The sequence below is a fragment of the Enhydra lutris genome, unplaced genomic scaffold (assembly GCF_002288905.1).
Source record: "Enhydra lutris kenyoni isolate GAN:26980312 unplaced genomic scaffold, ASM228890v2 scaffoldscaffold66, whole genome shotgun sequence".
Taxonomy (NCBI): Eukaryota; Metazoa; Chordata; class Mammalia; order Carnivora; family Mustelidae; genus Enhydra; species Enhydra lutris.
Window position 1 is genome coordinate 11,238,461 of NW_019154150.1, and position 19,853 is coordinate 11,258,313.

At 40.4% G+C, this 19,853-nt stretch overlaps 1 protein-coding gene across 3 annotated transcripts in view; it reads left to right on the forward strand.

Moving 5' to 3' along the window:
* Positions 1–12,578, forward strand: part of LOC111159045 (oxidative stress responsive 1) — a 102,416-nt gene extending 89,838 nt beyond the window's left edge. Inside the window, exons 13-18 of one of the 3 annotated variants that reach the window (XM_022521420.1) lie at positions 57–203; positions 1,677–1,741; positions 5,887–5,939; positions 7,622–7,690; positions 8,537–8,601; positions 9,014–12,578. In XM_022521420.1, the coding sequence (XP_022377128.1) occupies positions 57–203; positions 1,677–1,741; positions 5,887–5,939; positions 7,622–7,690; positions 8,537–8,601; positions 9,014–9,088 (474 nt within the window). In that variant the 3' untranslated portion in view covers positions 9,089–12,578. The other 2 variants (XR_002641394.1, XM_022521419.1) reach the window with 2 other exon arrangements.
* Positions 12,579–19,853: the final 7,275 nt, after the last annotated feature.

The window sequence follows — 19,853 nt, forward strand, 5'->3', positions numbered from 1 at the left end:
GACCTGCCTCCTTTTCCACTCAACTAAGCAGCACTGTGTGTATGTTTCTGTTACAGCTGTTTCCAGCAACTGATCCCGTGGGTACTTTACTCCAAGTTCCAGAACAGATTACTGCTCATCTACCTCACCCAGCTGGGCACATGCCTGCACAGCCAACTCAAGTCTCTCCCCCACCCCCAGCAGAGCCAGCAAAAACAGCTCAGGTAAAGCAGGAGTGCACTTCAGTGGCCGGTCTTCTGGGTAGAGGAAGAAAGCAGAAATTGATGTGGAGCAGCGCCTTATGTAATAAGGTTGATGTTGTGGTAGTTTTTAAAACAAGTTAGAAATTCTGTTTTCACAGTTTTCAGTGTATGCAGGTAAGAGAACTTTTCAAGGATCATACAGGCTTTTAAGCAGTAAAATAAGTTAACAATGGAAACATTCCAAATATCAGGAATTTGGGGAGTTGGTTTTATTATAGTTATGTAATATAATCTGTAAAGGCCCATCATCAGTCACGCACAGATATCATTAACTCCTCATACACTGAAAGCAGTCAAGGGAAGGAGGGCAGTGGCCTCCTTGTCTGTGAATTGCTCCTTGTCTTCCCTCAGGAAACTTCAAATACTGTGCATAACACATGATGTGAGGTTTCCAGAGTCTGTTTATTTATTAAATATTAGAACCTTCATTTTTTTTGTTCTAACATTTTAGATTGAAAAACGTAAAGATGGGGGCACCTGGGTGGCTCAGTGGGTTAAAGCCTCTGCCTTCAGCTCAGGTCATGATCCCAGGGTCCTGGGATCAAGCCCCGCATCAGGCTCCCTGCTCAGCGGGGAGCCTGCTTCCTCCTCTCTCTGCCTGCCTCTCTGCCTACTTGTGATCTCTGTCTGTCAAATAAATAAATCAATAAATCTTGGGGGGAAAAAAGAGAAAGAAAGGAAGGAAGGAAAGTAAAGGAAGGGAAAGGAAAGAAAAAGAAAAAGAAAGAAAGAAGTAAAGATGGAAGTTCTCTGATTTTTTCCGTTTGCATTGCGGTGGTGATCTGCCTTTGCGGGCCACTGCTCTGAGAGCTTCCAGTTAGTCATGGTGCTGGCTTCATGTAGTCTTTTCATCAGACCCAAGCTTTCCATTTCTTTCCTTCATATCTAAAAAGATACAGTTGTCTTAGGAAAACTGATGGAAAGATTGGGGGATTTACTTTATAAACTACTTAAATAGCACACAGGGGATAGCTTACAATGCAGAGAGGATTAATTTACCCATTAAAAGATCTGGAATCTCAGGCTGGGTGGATTCCTAAGGGGCAGACGATTTAGATCCTACCTTGTATATTGCTACATGATACACTGGCAGATTTAAGGGAAAGAACCCCAGTTTTGGTGTCTTTCACCCTTGTGGAGGGAAAGAGGGATCTGAGTAAACAAAATATAAATGTGGCTGTGTATGGAATTTCATGTGGGTTTGAGAATTCTCTTTTTAATTGTGCTTGCCTCAGGTTGACATTCAGCTCTTGTTCCTGCCTCAGAGTGCACCTCCTGCCACAGTAGGGAATGTCCCAGCCACTGGTCTGGGTCTGGCCTCACCGAGAGTGAAGGAAATTGCTGCCATGTGGACATTTCCTCTGCTTATGACCATTAGTCACCTTCATGCTTAGTAGTCCAGACACTGACTTCATACCTTTCAATGTGTTTTAGGCTCTGCCTTCAGGAGCAGGCTCACAAGAAACCAAGATCCCAATCAGCCTAGTACTCAGATTAAGGTAAGTAAACATCTTCTGTTTGTTTTCTGCACACTCTAAATATGCTGTTTTCTCTTTGAAAGGGACTCTTTTTTTCTAATAGTCCGTGCCTGAGAGTAACTGGGTAAGATTGTGTGCCCCCCAGTATCAAGTGCTGGGCATCACAGGGGTATTGTTTCCCTCAGAAGTAAGAGCTACAGGGCCCCTGGGTGGTGTAGTCGGTTGAGTGTCCGATTCTTGGTTTCATCTCAGGGTTGTGAGGTCAAGCCCTATATCGGGCTCCACACTCACTGTCTAACATTCTCTCTTCTTCTGCTCCTCCCAAATAAATAAATAAATAAAATCTTTAAAAAAAAAAAGTAATAGCAACATTGCAAGGACCTGGATGTTAACACATTCTCTTAGCTGTTTTTCCACTAGTCGTTTTTTCAATACAACTAGTTTAAGTTCTGTAATTGAGTATGGTCTGTAACTGAGGTATAGTTTTTAGGGGAACAGCACTGGTTGGCTTATCTGAAGATTAGGTTTGTGATTTTGACCATATATCATGGACTCTGCAATCAACTGACCCAAGAGTGGAGTGCTTTCTGATTGTGATAGATCATATTAAGGCCTTGTTCTTAAAAAATGAAAGGAAAACCCTCTGAGAATATATTTGGTCTTTTTGTTTTACAGCAGGTGTTCTGAATCGGTGGTTCTTGGTGGGGCTTATAGCCAGGCTCTGACAGATTGCTCACAGAAGTGCCATAGGTGGCGGTCTGTTCATTCTGACCCTCTCCTCTTGGAGGTAGTTGGGTTAGGATTGCAGAGCTTTCTTGTTAGACTAGCAGTGGCTGTTGTATTGTTCTAATTGGGTCTCGTTCTGTTTGTGAAATTAAAAGTATCACCTGAGACAACTCAGACCTTCGTAACTACTAACATTTTTTAAAAGGGTTTCCTTGAATTACCATGGACTCATTCCTCTTCCCACATATGAATTCCTAATCTTCTCAGTATGACAGTAATCAGAGATAGAAGCTGGGAGACCTTTTTTGAGAATGTTTTGATTCTACCACCCAGAGCAATGAAACTGTGCCATCAGTGTGAAGAAAGCAGATTGGTTTACCTTTCCTTTACAAAAGCCTAGTCAATATACATAGTCTCATCACAGATAGTTTTGGACTCATTAAAGTGTCTTGATAATCTTGTCCAATTCTGATTGTGCAAAAAGAATACCACTTGTCTCTTTTAGAAACTTTTTTTTTAAATCCTGTAGCAGCTACTAGTACAAAAATTATATTTGACCTGTGCTTCAGGAAGTTAGAGAAGATACTTAACTTGTAAGTGATACAACTAGCTTTTTGAGAGAGTGGTTTTTTAGTGGGCTGTGTTCCAGACTTGTTTGTGGAAGAAGAAACTATGTTCTCTCTCTCACTGATGAAGACTCTGAGGTGAAACCACTAGAAGAGATGGTAAACATATTTAGTCCAGTTTAGTGTCTTGCTGTCTCTGAAGGATTTGTGCTTAGCATGCCAGCTAAATCACTAAAATGATGCTGAATGTTCAATCTTTTTATTCAGCTTTCAGAAAGAATGGATTGACCAATTATGTATCAAGAAGACTGTATATCACACTGTTGGTTATTGTGGCAGGATACCAAGTAAAGAGTGAATAAGGGGTGCCTGGGTGGCTCAGTGGTTAAAGCCTCTGCCTTCGGCTCAGGTCATGATCTCAGGGTCCTGGGATCGAGTTCCACAGCGGGCTCTCTGCTCTGCAGGGAGCCTGCCTCCTTCTGTCTCTCTCTGCCTGCCTCTCTGCCTACTTGTGATCTGTCAAATATATAAAAAAAAAAAAACTTAAAAAAAAAATAAAAGAGTGAATAAAATGCCTCACTTGTTAGTCAGATCTAGGTTAGAAGCTGATTTGTATTATGTACTTAGCACAGGTTAAAGACACTTCGGGTGGTATACATGCAGAAGTATAAATCTGTATACAGGTACAAAGAGAAGGCAGTACGAAGGGGAAAATCATTTGGGGATAGATTGTGTTAGAGACAGGTAACTACATTCTAAACACAACTTCAGGAATATTTTCAAGTATCCATCAGGTAGACCTAGCCCTCTGCATTGTTTAGATAAAGTGGATTTGGGTCCTTAGTGATCAAGCATGTCTGCCTTTCCGTATAGTATTCTAAATGCCCACCTTTAACCAGAACCTCCAGGGAGCCTGGTTAATCTCAGTATATGGTTTGCTGAGTGATTACAGTAACTGTCCCTCACCAGGCACACATTTAAACCTCTGGAGCCATGTATTGACTCTGCTGCCAGTATGGGTCCAACTCCTTTTCTCATCTTTTCCTTACCCCTCATTGTCCGAACTCCTGTGGAATTTGGGGGAGCATCATGTATTTCATTTTGTGAGGCTGCCAAGACTGAGCACCTGTAGTGGGCAAGGCACTCTTCTAGGGGAGCCTGAGGTGGGTGTGAGGAGGAAAAGGGTATCCTCTATTTTTTTTTTTTTTAATGCTGCCGCGTATTTTAAAAAAATTTTTTAATTCCAGTATTAAAATAATTTAATTCCAGTTAACATTTGGTGTTAGTTTCAGGTATATAATATAGTGATTCAATAATTCTGTATATAGTACTCAGTGCTCATCAAGATAAGTGTACTCTTATCACCATCTCCTATTTCTCTGTCCACCTTCCCCCCTCCCCTCAGGGAACCATTAGTTTGTATAGTTAAGAGTCTGTTTTTTGGTTTGACTCTTTTTTCCTTTGTTCATTTGTTTTGTTTCTTAAATTCCACATAGGAGTGAAATCATACGGTTTTTGTCCATCTCTGACTGACTGAGTTCCCTTAGCATTATACTCTCTAGCTCTCTTCATGTTGTTGCAGATGGCAAGAGTTCACTCTTTTTTATGGCTGAGTAATATTCCATTGTATATACACATATCTTATCCATTCATCAATCGATGGACACTTGGGTTGCTTCCATATCTTGGCTATTGTAAATAATGCAACAGTAAACATAGGGGTGCATGTATTCCTTTCAATCAGTGTGTTTCTGTTCTTTGGGTAAATACCAGTAGTGTAATTATTGGATCATGTGGTTAATCTATTTTTAACTTTTTGAGGAATTTCCACGCTGTTTTCCATGGATGCTACACCAGTTTGCATTCCCACCAACAGTGCACAAGAGTTCTATTTCTCCACATCCTCGCCAACACATGTTGTTTCTTGTGTTGTTGACTCTAACCATTCTGACAAGAGGAAGGTGATATCTCATTGTGATTTTGATTTACATTTCCCTGGTGATTAGTGATATTTAGCATTTATTCATGTGTCTGTTGGCCATCTGGATGTCTTCTTTGGAATAATGTCTGTTTATGTCTTCTGCCCATTTTTAAATTGGATTCTTTGGGGTGTTTTGGTGTTGAGTTGTATAAGTCCTTTGTATTATTTTGGATACTAATCTTTTCATCCTGTATCATTTTAATTATACTTTCCTGTGCACATACATTTTCCTCTTAGTTTATATGATATCTCAATGGGACTAAGGATGGAAGTAGGCATCTAAGAATCTCCTCAAGGGGTGCCTGGGTGGCTCAGTGCCTTTGGCTCAGGTCATGATCTCAGGGTCCTGGGATCAAGCCCTGCATCGGCTCTCTGCTCAGCGGGGAGCCTGCTTCCCCATCTCTCTCTCTCTGCCTGCCTCTCTGCCTACTTGTAATCTCTGCCTGTCAAATAAATAAATAAAATCTTTAAGAAAAAAATAAAAAGAATCTCCTCAAAAGCCTGAGGGCTTTTTGTTTTTGTTTTTTTCTTACTTTGTGCTTAGGTAGTTTTTTTTCCCCATTTAAAGTATAGTGCTGTATTAGTTCGGGTGTATAATATAATGATTCATCAGTTCTGTGCATTACTCAGTGTTCCTCACAATAAGTGTAGTGTTAGCATGAGGTTTTTATATTGACTACTGGAGGACATAAATTAAAAGGATTGTAGGATAGTTAAATGGTCACTCTGAGTAGTTTGCTCTGAGCCCTGCAGTGTGAGCTCATTAGGATAGGTCGTAGGATCTATGGAAATAGAATGGTTTTTCTTGAGGCACAGCTTTCCTGTTATATGTTGGCAGAGTCAGTATGCATAAATCCAGAAATTTATTTTACGCATTCCCTTTTCTTTTGTAGGAATTCAAAAAAAGAACTAAATGATATTCGATTCGAGTTTACTCCTGGGAGAGGTAAGCCATCAAAAACATTGAAAACAAAATAACATCTAATTTATTTAATGAAATGTGTTGTGATGTTTTTGTCCTTTAGATATATTTTACTTTTAAAAGATGATGAAAATGTTCCTGGTTTAAAGGGTTTGGGTGGCATATGAATAAAATAAAAACTCTATTTACTACTAACCTCACTTGTAAAACCTAGTATGATACAAACAGTAATGAGTGTAGCTCTAATTCACGGCCTACCATAGTAGGCCAGGCATTGTGCTAAGCTTTCTACCGTTAAATTCTCAGAATTCCCCTAAGGAAGATTATTGTCCCCCTTGCGTAGATGATGAAACAAGGCTTAGAGTGAGGGGAGGTAACTTGTCCTTCACACAGCTGGAAGAGGTGCCTCTGGAATTCATATCCACACTTGTCAGGGTGCAGAGTTCTTGCTCTCAGTATTGAACATGGTTGTACTTCTCCATGACAGTAAAGAAGAAATAAGGCTTCTAGCCTCCTCTCTTCCCAGGCTGAAGTGGAATCCTGTCAGGCATAGTTTCTGGCCATGAACTTCTCCCTGGGATGAGACTTGTTTCTTTCTTGCCTTTGTTACTCAAGCGGTCAGACTGGGGAGGTGGCCAGCAGCCAGCACATTCATCCTGTGTGCAGTGCTCATTCTTCATGCTGTCTCGGTATCATCAGCAACTAAGTATGAAAGAGGACGGAAGCCAGGTGTGCAGAGGTGTATCCATTTCACTGTTTAAAACCAGGAAGAGGGGACACCTGGGTGGCTCAGTTGCTAAGCATCTGCCTTCAGCTCCAGTCATGATCCTAGGGTCCTGGGATCGAGCCCCACATCGGGCTGAGTTGGAAGCCTGCTTCTCTCTCTCCCACTCCCCCTGCTTGTGTTCCCTCTCTCACTGTGTCTCTATCAAATGAATAAATAAAATCTTTTAAAAATAAAAAAAAAATTAAAAAAAACCAGGAAGAGTCCCATTTCAAGGAACTAATTCAAGTCGCTGGTCATCAGCACAAATGTGTGCCCACCCACTCCCCAGAGGTCCTCCTGTTCTTTCGGGCTCAGTGTTCAGCCCTCAGGAAGCAGCAGCACTGACTCAGTTGGAGAGGAGATCAGTTAGGGTTGCTGAGTCCCTGTCTTTTCATTTCTTTTACAACCATTGATCAGATTATATGATGTAAAATCACTAGATATGAAAAAAAGCCCACCAGAATAAAAAAGAAAATGATGCTAGCAAAAATCTTGGGATGTGATCTCTGAAGAGAAGAGATTACAATTTGTTCTTTCAAGATGTGCTTGAAAAGAAATCATTCCATTATACTAGCCCTGAAGATGTTGCACACACGTCATCACATCTCAGAGCTGGTGGGGCTTGGGGCCAGGGCTGCCCTCAGAATGGGACTTTTCCTCTGTGGCATCACTGTCAGTTGCAAGTTATATTTATAGTGAGTTGATACTGGCCATCTGGTTGTTAGAGATTCTGTGCTCTAGCTAGACCTAAGAGAATCTCCCACTTGAGGTAAGCCCAGTGGTAGGAGAAACCTTTGTGTGGAAGATCCCCCCTCCCCCATCTCTTTGGTTCTGTGAATTTAGCAGCCAGCTTGGGCTTGCCAGTGCCAACATCTGCTCTAGGAGTTCGCAGTAACGTGCATGCACAAGAAATGGAGCACCTTCTTTTTTTTCCTTGCAGATACAGCGGAGGGTGTATCTCAGGAACTCATTTCTGCTGGCCTTGTCGATGGAAGGGATTTAGTAATAGGTAACTACTTTGTGCTCTGCCCTGCACCCTGGTGTCTCTCTCTTTGTATTTAGGACCTAGAAAACAGGCTTTGATTCCATTGAGCGGATCTCACGGGTCTTGGAATGGTCTTGGCATTGCTGATATACAGGTATTGGTAATAGTTCCTCACAAAAAAGAAAATCTCGTTTCAGAGTTCACTTTCTGACTTCCAGTGACAGTAGGTGAAAGCTGGGAGACTCTAGTAGAATTGATGATGTAATCACAAGTTAAAGTATACTTAACCATATCGAGTTCATTTTGGAGGGTGAAACTCTGCCCTTAACAGCAAGAAAGAAGTAAGCAAAACTCATTAGAGGCTTATTTCTAGAATAAGCAGAAAGTAAGAAAAGGTACAGTCGGCCCATGCGTACATGTTATTGAAGGAAAAGACCATTGTCTAGGGCCAGTCAGCAAAGTTTTTCTGTAAAGGACCAGTTAGTAAATAGTTTAGGCTTGTGGGCCATTCACTGTCTTTAAACCATTCTTAGCCCACAGCCAGACTAGAAATAGGCTGCAGGCCAGAGTTCAACAGCTCCCAGGGTAGAGCTTTCTGGCCCGTGAGTAGGCAAATCCTTCCTCTTTGACCTGTGTGTTTTGCCCCAGTTAATACAGCATCTTAAAGAAAGTTACTTTGATCATGATTCGAGATTTATTTGTGCTACTTAGAGTTGAGTTTAAAAGATAATTTTTGTTTGGGGAGTGAGTTATCGTTCCACTTCCATTTTGGTTGAACATAGAAGAGTCTGAGCTATTGTTTAAGTTTTAAAATATGGTAGGAAATGGATTTACTTAGCTTCTTATTACTTTCTGTTTGTATGATTACAGTGGCAGCGAATTTGCAGAAAATTGTGGAAGAACCTCAGTCAAATCGATCTGTCACTTTCAAACTGGTACTCATTTCTTCCTCTTTATTAAACTGTCCTTACATAGCCGCAGCTTCTGTAGACCAGCTTCTATATTCCCTGAGCTCTGAGAATATTAAAATATGGTGGATTGTGTTCATTTAGCCTCCCTAAGGCCTTAGGCCAGTGTCTCCTTTTGAGTGGCCTCCCTCTGTTCTCCCTCCAGGAAGCCTCCTACCCCAGGCCCTTGACTCTTAAGAGAGAATGTTTCCAATCTGACTCCAACTTTGTACCCAGACCCCACCTTTTCTGGAAGAGACACCTTCATCTGCATCCTCGTATCCCAGGGACCTGTACCCTGCTGTCTTCCTCCCTACAGTCCTTATATCAATATGTTTTAATTGCTACGTGCAATTTTGTTTACAAATAACCACAGCTTCTCATTTTGTTTGGTTCTTAGGCATCTGGTGTCGAAGGCTCGGATATTCCTGATGATGGTAAACTAATAGGATTTGCCCAGCTCAGCATCAGCTAAACCACAGCCCTGAAAGAGGCGGCCTAAGGAGATTCCACACATGCGTATCTCTGTTGCTTCTGTTGGCCTAAACCCACTACTGCCAAAGAACCCAGCAACAAACCTCCCGGCTAGGAGCTTTAGAGGTCTTTCTTTATGTTCTTCCTGCCATCATTCCCCCCTTTTCCCACAGGGAAAGAAAAGTTGGATCACCAGTGGCCAGCATCCCTTTAAAGAGTTCCGTTAGTAAACTTACTGCGCATGTCCCCTGTCTTTCTCCAGCTGAGAAGGGGACTGTGCCTCAAGGCTCAGGAGGGAGATCTGGCAGCTCATCTTGCCTTATACTCCAATGATGGCGCTGGGTGGAAAGTAGCAGCTATATTGGGCTTCTTCATCCTGCCTGTTCTCCCACACCTGACAGGATGTGGGCAACTTGGGATATATCTTCACCACTGAAGTAGCAATTAAAAGTTGATTGTTTATCTGGAGCCCAGAGAATTTAATTTAGTAATTTTTTTTTTTTTTTAATCTGATGTGAATTCTAGCAACCTTTGTTAGGAAAAAGCACAGCCTCAGAAAGAGGCAGCCTAAACTGTGTTATTGTTTTGTTCATGTTTCTAAGCGTTTTGCTAAAGCTGCTCTCAGGCACCCCTCTTCATCACTCCCTCCAGAAAGGGTTGCTAGCCTTAACTTCAGCTGGTGCAAAACATCCGACTGTAGTCGAACTTCAGCCATCAGATCCTAAAAAGTGGAACTTTGGACTGTTTTTAGCTAAAACATCAAGTAATGGCTTGTAAAAGTGAATTTCCCCAGCAGTGGTTTTGAACAGGAAGAATCATAACTCATATCATTGTGGAAGTATTTATTTTCAAATCTTAAAAAATTCAGTTGAAGAAAAACTGCTCCTCAATCCTCCCATGAAAATTTGCCTGGCCTCCACGTCATAAGGAAACGCAAGGCTGAGCTTTCTACAGCAATAAAGGAGACTCACCAGGCCAGCGAGGCCTGCCTTCCGGCCCTCTCCTGCACTGACCCTTTGGAGGGGCTCCACACTTCTGTGCGCTGAACCTGACCCAGGATGGAAAGTGAAACCACATGTGCCGAGACTTTTAGGATTTATGAGTAGACAGTGTTCATTTGATTTTCTATAGAAATAATATAAATTATTCTTTAGGTTTAAAAACGAGCACTCATAATGCAATATGTGAGTAATCGGTGGGGCCGATTTTCTTTCCTACTGTTTCAGTCAACCTCTGTCTAACTGCAAGTAGCCCTAACAGTTTTTGTCTAAGAAAGGGACACTCAATCTGGCCTTAAAACGACATATGAAGATGGGCTTTGGCACCATGGAAAGGGGAGAGCTGCCTCTTACAGAATCACGCAAGCCCTTTCCAGTACCGTTGGTCTGTGAATAACAAGATTGCTTCACCTAGTTGTCTCTTGGAATATCTCTGGAAGCTTTCCCCACAACTGAGTTATCGCAGCTCTTGTTTGGTTCTGAGCTTGTTGTTTTAGTCATGGGCTTCCTTTCCCTGCCCTGGGTGCAGAGGCATACTGGGGAAGGAGTGGATGTTGGGGAGAAGGATGGGATGGGTTTGGAGTGGCCGTTGGGAGGAAGGTAGATGAGAGGATCAGACACCAAAGTCCAGGGTCCCAGCAGGACTGGTAAAAAGTGGGAGGCCTGCCAAGCCTAGAGAGGGAAAAGATTGATCAGTTTGCTGGAAAAATACTTAGCTTTTCTTTTTCTTTTTTTTTTTTTTCTTTTTTCTTTTTCTTTTTTTTTTAGAGGGATGGGAATAACATATGAAAAGGAGATAGTGTCCCTTTGGCACAAGGCTAGTGGCTTACCTTTGAGTCTGTATTTTTGTCTCAATCAAGCCATCATCATCTACTTACTGATAAATCCAGAGGGTGGTGGCCTCACTCTGTTCTAGCACTCTGTTTGGAAGTAGTCTGGAGCCCAGGCAGGAGGTGAGCAGTAGCCCATTGCCGTGTTCAGTTTCCCCAGCCAGCCATGACTTTTAAACTGCAGTGGGACAAGCATGCCAATAGAAGTGGGCTAGGGCTTTCTCTTTCTTTTCAGTTCATTTTTTTCCCTGCTGGGAATTAGGAGCCAGACACCAAGACCCAGGACAGTGTTATTTCTTCTGCATGATGTATGGTGGACTCCCTTTGCTGACTTTCACAGCGATGCTGAGAGAATACATGAACAGAAACTTCCCAGGTTGGACAGCACGCGACCTAGTGAGTGACCTTGCTCCTTTCAAGGAGCAGTGGTCTAGGGTACACCTCTGTCTCTAGGTCTTTAGGATCCCTTGGTCCCTGGGGGTAGGGACTAATTTAGCACAAGGTAACATGTGCCAATGCTGTTTGTGAAATGTATGGTCTTATTCGAAATGACTAATGGATTTATTTGGGTTTTTTGCTTAGGTTTTGAACCAAATCCTAGAGCCAGCTGATACTATTTAATAATCTGAGGATAGAATAATGGTGTATCAATAAATGGAGGTTCCTCCTTATGACGTATGCTAGATTATGGAAGATGTAAAATATTTGACCTTCCCTTCTCCCTTTTTTTGACTTTGTATTTTGCTGCATGTTTCCTTCATTTTTAATCAATAAAGAGTAAATTGTCTGTGGCGGTGTAAGGATTCTTTACTTCAGTGCTTGCTGGTGGGGAGCGTGAGGAGTGGGTCAGGGAGTCACTACTAACTTAATTTTTCACACAAATGGGAAAAGTGCACATAAGCTAAAAAAATGTGTGTATTGACCTACAAATTATCTAGGACAGCTGAAAATCATTGTACAAATGGGGAAACTAAAATCTCAAAAGGGAGAGAGAAGATATGGCCAGGGAAATTTCATAGCATGGGGCACAAAACTTGTACTGTTGTTTCTGTTTGATTCTGCTTATGCAGTTGGATAGGGTAAAGAGGCCACATTCAAGGCCTTGTGAGTCCATTTTGGAAAATTGAGAGCAGGGCTGAGCTTGTCGCTGTTTGACTTTGCTATTGAAATGGTGGGATTACATGTGAGAGTCTAGGCTCCTCTGTATTCTTCCACCTCCCATGTAAGTAATCTTGATCATAATACTTTCTCCACAGAAGGGTCCTTCTGGGACAGGACTGCTTGTGGATTCTTGTAATTCAGAGCTCAGGCACTGACAGGATTGTATCTGAGTGATTTTGCTCTCAAGATAAGCAGGTTGTAAAAGTGGACTCTGAGGCACCTGGATGGCTAATGATCTCATTCACCTTAATTAAGTGAGTTTAAATTATGACTCACTTTTTCTTCTCAGAGCAGATTGTAAATAATAGCACAGAATTTCAGTTGGCTTAGATAAAATTGTTTGATTAATTAAAAGTTTGACTGATGTTCCTTTTGTGTGAAATATACTTAGCAGTTCAAAGTGAAAAAAAATCTAATCCTGGAAAGGATTGTCATCATAGAACTTGAAAGAAATATTGACTTGGGGGCGCCTGGGTAGCTCAGTGGATTAAGCTTCTGCCTTCAGCTCAGGTCATGGTCTCAGGGTCCTGGGATCGAGCCCCACATTGGGCTCTCTGCTCAGCAGGGAGTGTGCTTCCCCTTCTCTCTCTCTGCTTGCCTCTCTGCCCACTTGTATCTCTGCCTATCAAATAAAAAAATAAAATCTTAAAAAAAAAAAAAAGGGAATATTGACTTGGTAGTTTCCTAGTTTATGCTCAATACGAAATTCCATTTCATTTGGTTTCTCAGGAATGTCATCTATCCTTTAAATATGAAAGATAATTACGCGAGAAGGAAGATGTCTTATGACCAGAAACCTAGAACTTGGACCTATTCTCTAATTTCCCAGATGATAAGGGCCACTCATAGTTTACTGAGCTCCATATTGTACAGATTACAGGCTTTTTGTCCCTTAATTGAAAGACTAAAATCTTTAAAAAAAAACAAAAAAAAAGCAGGTTGTGAAAGTGAACTCTGAACCGCCTGGATGGCTCAGTTGCTTAAGTGTCCTGCTCTTGATCCTGGCTCAGGTCATGATCTCTGGGTTGTGAGATGGAGCCCCCTTGTTGAGCCCCGTCAGGTTCCATCCTCAGGGCAGGGTCTGCTAGAGATTCTCTCCCTCTTGGCCCCACCCCCTCACTCACTCTAAAATAAATAAAATCTTCTTTAAAAAGTGGACTCTGGGGACGCCTGGGTGGCTCAGTTGGTTAAGCAGCTGCCTTCGGCTCGGGTCATGATCCCAGCGTCCTGGGATCGAGTCCCGTATCGGGCTCCTTGCTCGGCAGGGAGCCTGCTTCTCCCTCTGCCTCTGCCTGCCACTCTGTCTGCCTGTGCTTGCTCCTCTCTCCCTCTGACAAATAAATAAAATCTTTAAAAAATAAAAAAAATAAAAAAATAAAAATAAAAAATGGACTCTGACTATTGTTGGGACAGAGAAGGTGCTAGTTAGTCAAAAGTGACTGTGGTGCATGAGGGGAGAGGTGGCAGGGCAAGAATAAATGGAGCCTTTCTGTTGGCCGTTCTCTAACAAGTTCAGGCATTCTCAAGAGGCCTGCTTCCTTAGCTCTACCTCCTCATAGTAGCAATTCTCAGTGCAACAGTTTATGCATTTCTCCTTCAGATCAGTTCATCTACACCACACTTTCTGCCCTTTAAAAAAAAAAATAGGCTTCATCTTTTAGAGTAGTTTAGTTTCTTAGTGAAATTGAACAGAAAGTACAGAGTTCCCATACCTAGTCACATATCTTGACCCCATCTAGTCACAGCTTGCCCCACAGTCAACAACCTGTGCCAGAGTGGTACACTTGTTACAACTGATGAACACACATTGGCGTCATTATCACCAAAAGACGATAGTTGATATTCATGTTCACTCTTGGCTGTTGTATATACTATAGATCTAGACAACTGTATAGTGACACGTGGCCATCATTGTATAAAATAGATTCACTACCCTAAAATTCCTTGTATTGCACTTATCCATCTCTCCCTTCCCTCTAGTCCCTGGCAACCACTCATCTTTTGAGTGTCTCCATAGTTTTTCGCCTTTTCTGCAATATCGTGTATTTGGAATCCTGCAGTATGTAGCCTTTTCAGAATGGCCTCTTTTGCTTAGTAATATGCACTTACAGGTCTCCATTTTGTGTGTGTGTTGGGGGGGTGGTTTAATAGCTCTTTTTTAGGGCTGAATAATATTCTATGTCTGGATGTACCACAGTTGCTTTCAAGCCTTGACAAATTAGGAACAAAGCTGCTGTAAACATCTGTATGGAGGTTATGTGTGGATATGAATTTTTTAACTCCTTTTGGTGATTACCCAGGAGCTCAATTGTGGATTGTACGGTAAAGGAATAGTTTCATAAGAAACCGTCAGTTGTCTTTCACAATGGCTGTATACTATTTTGCATTCCCACCAATGAATGAGAGAGCTTCTGTTGCTCTACATCGTTGCCACCATTTGGTGGTGTCAGTGTTAAAGACTGGCAATTCTGATAGACCTGTAGTGATATCTTGTTTTAATTTGCTATTCTTTAGTGAGGTGATGTGGAACATCTTTTCATATGTTTATTTACTTTCTGTATTCTTAAGTGAGGTGCCCATTAAAGTCTTTTGCTCATTTTTAATAAGATTGTTTTCTTATTGTTGAGTTTTAAGAATTCTTTGTATATTTTGTATAAAAGTCCTTAATCAGATGCAAGCATACCTCATTTTACTGCATTTTGCTTTATTGTGCTCTGCAGATAACTACGTTTTTTAGAAGTTGAAGGTGTGTGGCAACCCTGCATTGGGCATGTCTCCCGGTGACATTTTTCCAACAGCATTTGCTCACTTTGTATCTCTTTGTCAATAAAGTTTTTTTCAATTAAGGCATGTATATTGTTATTTTAGACATTATGCTATCACACACTTATTATACTACCACATAGTGTAAACATAACTCTTATATGCAGTAGGAACCAGGAAAGTCATGTGACTGCCTTTATTGCAATGTTGGCTTTACTGCAGTGACCTTGAATCCAACCCTCATTATCTCCAGGTCTGTCTTTTTATATCTGCAAATATTTTCTCCAGTCTGTGGCTTGTCTTTTTTTTTTTTTTTTTTTTTTTTTTGGCAGAGCAGAGGTTTTAATCCTAATGAAGTCCAGCTTATCTGTCATTTCTTAAATGGATCATATTTTTGGCTCTATAGCTTAAAAAATCATTACCATACACAAGGTCATCTAGATACTTGCTTGTGATGTCTTCTAAGAGTTGTACGGTTTTGAATTTTCTTAGAGATCTATGATCCACTTTGAATTGATTTTCTTGAAGAGTATAAAATCTGCATCTAGAGTTATTTTTTGGCCTATGGGTGTTCAGTTGCCTACGGGTGTCCACCACCATTTGTTGAAAAGACTGTTTCTCCTCCATTGTATTGCCTTTGCTCTTTGGTCAAGATCAGTTGAATCTATGATTTGTCTCTGTTTTCTGTGCCATTGATATGTTTATTCTTTTGCCAATACTATACTCACTTGATTACTATAACTTTATATAAATCTTGAAGTCAAGTATTGTCCTTTGACTTTGTTCTCCATCAATATTGTGTTGGCTCTTCTTGGTCTTTTGCTTCTCCATATAAGCTCTAGAATCAGTTCCTCAATTTTCACAAAAACTTAGTGGAATTTTGATTGGAATTGTTTTAGTCAACAGATCAAGTTGGGAAAAACTGACATAACTATCCATACACATTGAAATCTCTACGTTTTTCAATTCATTGATTTTCTTTATCAGAATTTTCTAGTTTTCCTCATGTAGATCTTTTATGTATTTGTTAGAGTCTGTTTCATTTTGGGGGTGCTAATCTAAATGGTATATTTTTTATTTCAAATTCCACTTGTCTGTTGTTGGTATATAGGAAGTGATTAGCTTTTGTATCTTAACCTTATATCCTGCAAACTTACTATAAACACTTAGTTCCAGGAGTATTTTTGTCAATTCTTTCAGGTTTTCTAATAGATACTAGTATCTGGTGGATTATTATGTCATCTGTAAACAAAGACCACTTTCATTCTTACAAATCTATATATACCTTCATTTCCTTTTGTTGTTGTTAAGATTTATTCATTAGAGCATGCATGTGCAAATGGGGTGAGGGGAAGAGGGTGAGGATCTCAAGCATAGAGCCCAATGGAAGGCTCAATCTCAAGACCCTGAGATCATGACCTAAGCAAAATCAAGAGTTAGAGTCAACCCACTGAACCACCCAGGTGCCCCTCATTTTCTTTTCCTGTATTGTGTTAGCTAGGATATATAATAGGATGTTAAAAAGCAGTGGTAGGAGAGGATATTCTTTTCTTGGTCCTGATTTTAGTGGAAAAGCTATTTTCTCATTAAGTACGATGTTAGCTATAGGATTTTTGTAGATTTTTTATAACATTTTTTTAAAAGATTTTATTTATTTGACAGAGATCACAAGTAGGCAGAGAGGCAGGCAGAGAGAGAGGAAGGGAAGCAGGCTCCCTGCTGAGCAGAGAGCCCGATGCGGTGCTCGATCCCAGGACCCTGGGATCATGACCTGAGCCGAAAGCAGAGGCATTAACCCACTGAGCCACCCAGGCACCCCTTATATAACATTTTTAAAATTTGAATTCAATTAATTAACATAATGTATTATTTGGTTCAGGGCTATGGCTCTGTGATTCATCAGTCTTATATAATAAATACCCCTTGCTCATTACAACACATACCCTCCCCAATGTCCATCACCCAGTTACCCCATCCCACCACCCCTTTTGCCTCCAGCAACCCTCAGTTTGTTTCTTGTGTGCGTTCTCTATTCTGTTCCATTGATCTATGTGTCTGTTTTTGTGCCAGTACCATACCGTCTTGATGATTACAGCTTTGTAGATAGAGCTTGAAGTCCAGACTTGTGATACCATCAGTTTTGGTTTTCTTTTTCAACATTCCTTTGGCTGTTCAGGGTCTTTTCTGCTTCCATACAAATTTTAGGATTATTTGTTCCAGTTCTGTGAAAAAAGTTGATGGTATTTTGATAGGGATTGCATTGAATGTGTAGATTGCTCTAGATAGCATCAACATTTTAATAATATTTATTCTTCCAATCCACAAGTATGGAACATTTTTCCATTTTTTTGTGTCTTCCTAATTTCTTTTATGAGTGTTCTATAGTTTTCTGAGTACAGATCCTTTGCCTCTTTGGTTGGGTTTATTCCGAGGTACCTTATGGTTTTAGGTACAATTGTAAATGGAACCAGCTCCTTAATTTCTCTTTCTTCTGTTTCACTGTTGGTGTATAGAAATGCAACTGATACCTGTGCGTTGATTTTATATCCTGCCACTTTGGTGAATTCCTGTATGAGTTCTAGCAATTTGGGGGTGGAGTCTTTTGAGTTTTCCACAAAGAGTATCATGTCATCTGCAAAGAGTGAGAGTTTGACTTCTTCTTTGGCAATTCAGATGCCTTTTATTTCTTTTTGTTTTCTGGTTGCTGAGGCTAGGACTTCTAGTACTATGTTGAACAACAGTGGTGATAGTGGACATCCCTGACGTGTTCCTGACCTTAGAGGAAAAGCTCAGTTTCTCCCCATTGAGAATTATATTCACTGTGGGTTTTCATAGATGACTTTTATGATTTTGAAGTGGTACCCTCTGTCCCTACGCTGTAAAGAGTTTTTAATCAAGAAAGGATGTGTACTTTGTCAAATGCTTTTTCTGCATCTCTTGAGAGTATCATATGGTTCTCATTGTTTCTTTTATTAATGTAGTGTATCACATTGATTGATTTGAGCATGTTGAACCAACCTTGCAGCCCAGGAATAAATCCCACTTGGTCATGGTGAATAATCCTTTTTATTTTTATTTTTTAAATTTTATCTATTTATTTGACAGAGACACTGCAAGAGAGGGAACACAGGCAGGGGGAGAAGGAGGGGAAGGAGCAGGCTTCCCGCTGAGTAGGGAGCCTGATGTGGGGCTCTATCCAGGATTCTGGGATCATGACCTGAGCTGAAGGCAGATGCTTAATGACTGAGCCACCCAAATGCCCCATGAATAATCCTTTTAATGTACTGTTGGATCCTGTTGGCTAGTATTTTGGTGAGCATTTTTGCATCATGTTCATCAGGATATTGGTCTGTAATTCTCCTTTTTGGTGGGGTGTTTGTCTGGTTTGGGGATCAAGATAATGCTGGCCTCGTAGTGTTTGGAAGTTTTCCTTCTATTTCGATTTTTTGAGACAACTTCAGAAGAATAGGTATTAATTCTTTAAATGTTACGTAGAATTCCCCAGGGAAACCATCTGGCCCTGGACTCTTATTTGTTGGGAGGTTTTTGATTACTGCTTCAATTTTCTTGGCTGGTTATGGGTTTGTTCAGATTTTCTGTTTCTTCCTGGTTTAGTTTGGGTAGTTAATATGTCTCTAGGAATGCATCCACTTCCTCCAGATTGTCTAATTTGTTGGCATATAGTTGCTCATAATATGTTCTTATAATTGTTCATATTTCATTGGTGTTGGTTGTGATCTCTTCTCTTGCATTCATGATTTTTTTATTTGGGTCCTTTCTCCTTTCTTTTTGATAAGTCTGACCAGGGCTTTATCAATCTTATTAATCCTTTTCAAAGAACCAGCTCCTAGTTGTATCTGTTCTACTTTTCTTTTGGTTTCTATTTCATTGGTTCCTGCTCTAATCTTAATTTCTCTTCCCCTGCTGGGTTTAGGTTTTATTTACTGTTCTTTTTCCAGCTTCTTAGGTGTAGGGTTAGGTTGTGTATTTGAGATCTTTCTTGTTTCTTAAAAAAGGTTTGTAGTGCCATATACCTCCTTTTTAGGACCACCTTTGCTGCATACCAAAGATTTTGAACAGTTGTGTGTTCATTTTCATTTGTTTCCATGAATTTTTTTAATTCTTTAATTTCCTGGGTGACCCATTCATTCTTTAGTAGGATGCTTTTTAGCCTCCATATATTTGAGTTCTTTCCAGCTTTCTTCTTGTGATTGTGTTCCAGTTTCAAAGCATTGTAGTCTGAAAATATGAAGGGAATGATCCCAGTCTTCTGGTATCAATTGAGACCTGATTTATGACCCAGGATGTGATCTATTCTAGAGATTGTTCCATGTGCACTTGAAAAGAGTGTGTATTCTGTTGCTTTGGGATGGAATGTTCTGAATACATCTGTGAAGTCCATCTGGTCCAATGTGTCATTCTTATTTCTTTGTTGATCTTCTGCTTAGATGATCTGTCTACTGCAGTGAGGGAAGTGTTAAAGTTCCCTACTATTATTGTATTATTATCTGTGCGTTTCTTTGATTTTGTTATGGATTGTCTTACATAATTGGCTGCTCCCATGTTAGGGACACAAATACTTAACGATTGTTAGATCTTCTTGTTGGATATACCCTTAAATTATGATATAGTGTCCTTCTTCATCTCTTATTACAGTCTTTGGCTTAAAATCCAATTTGTCTGGTTTAAGGATTGCCACCCCAGTTTTCTTTTGATGTCCACTAGCATGATAAATGGTTTTCTACACCCTCTGTTAATGTTCTTTACCAAGTTGAGAATGTTACCTTCTGTCCCTAGTTTATTGAGAGTTTTTGTTATAGATGGATATTGAATTTTATCAAGTGCTTTTTCTCATTATGGGATTTTTTTAGCCTATAGATGTGATAGATTATATTAGTTGATTTGTGCATTTTGAACCAGGCTCACATATCTGGGATGTCCTACTTGGTCGTGGGATATAATTCTTTTTTTACATTGTTTGAATTGCTATACTAATATTTTATTGAGGATTTTT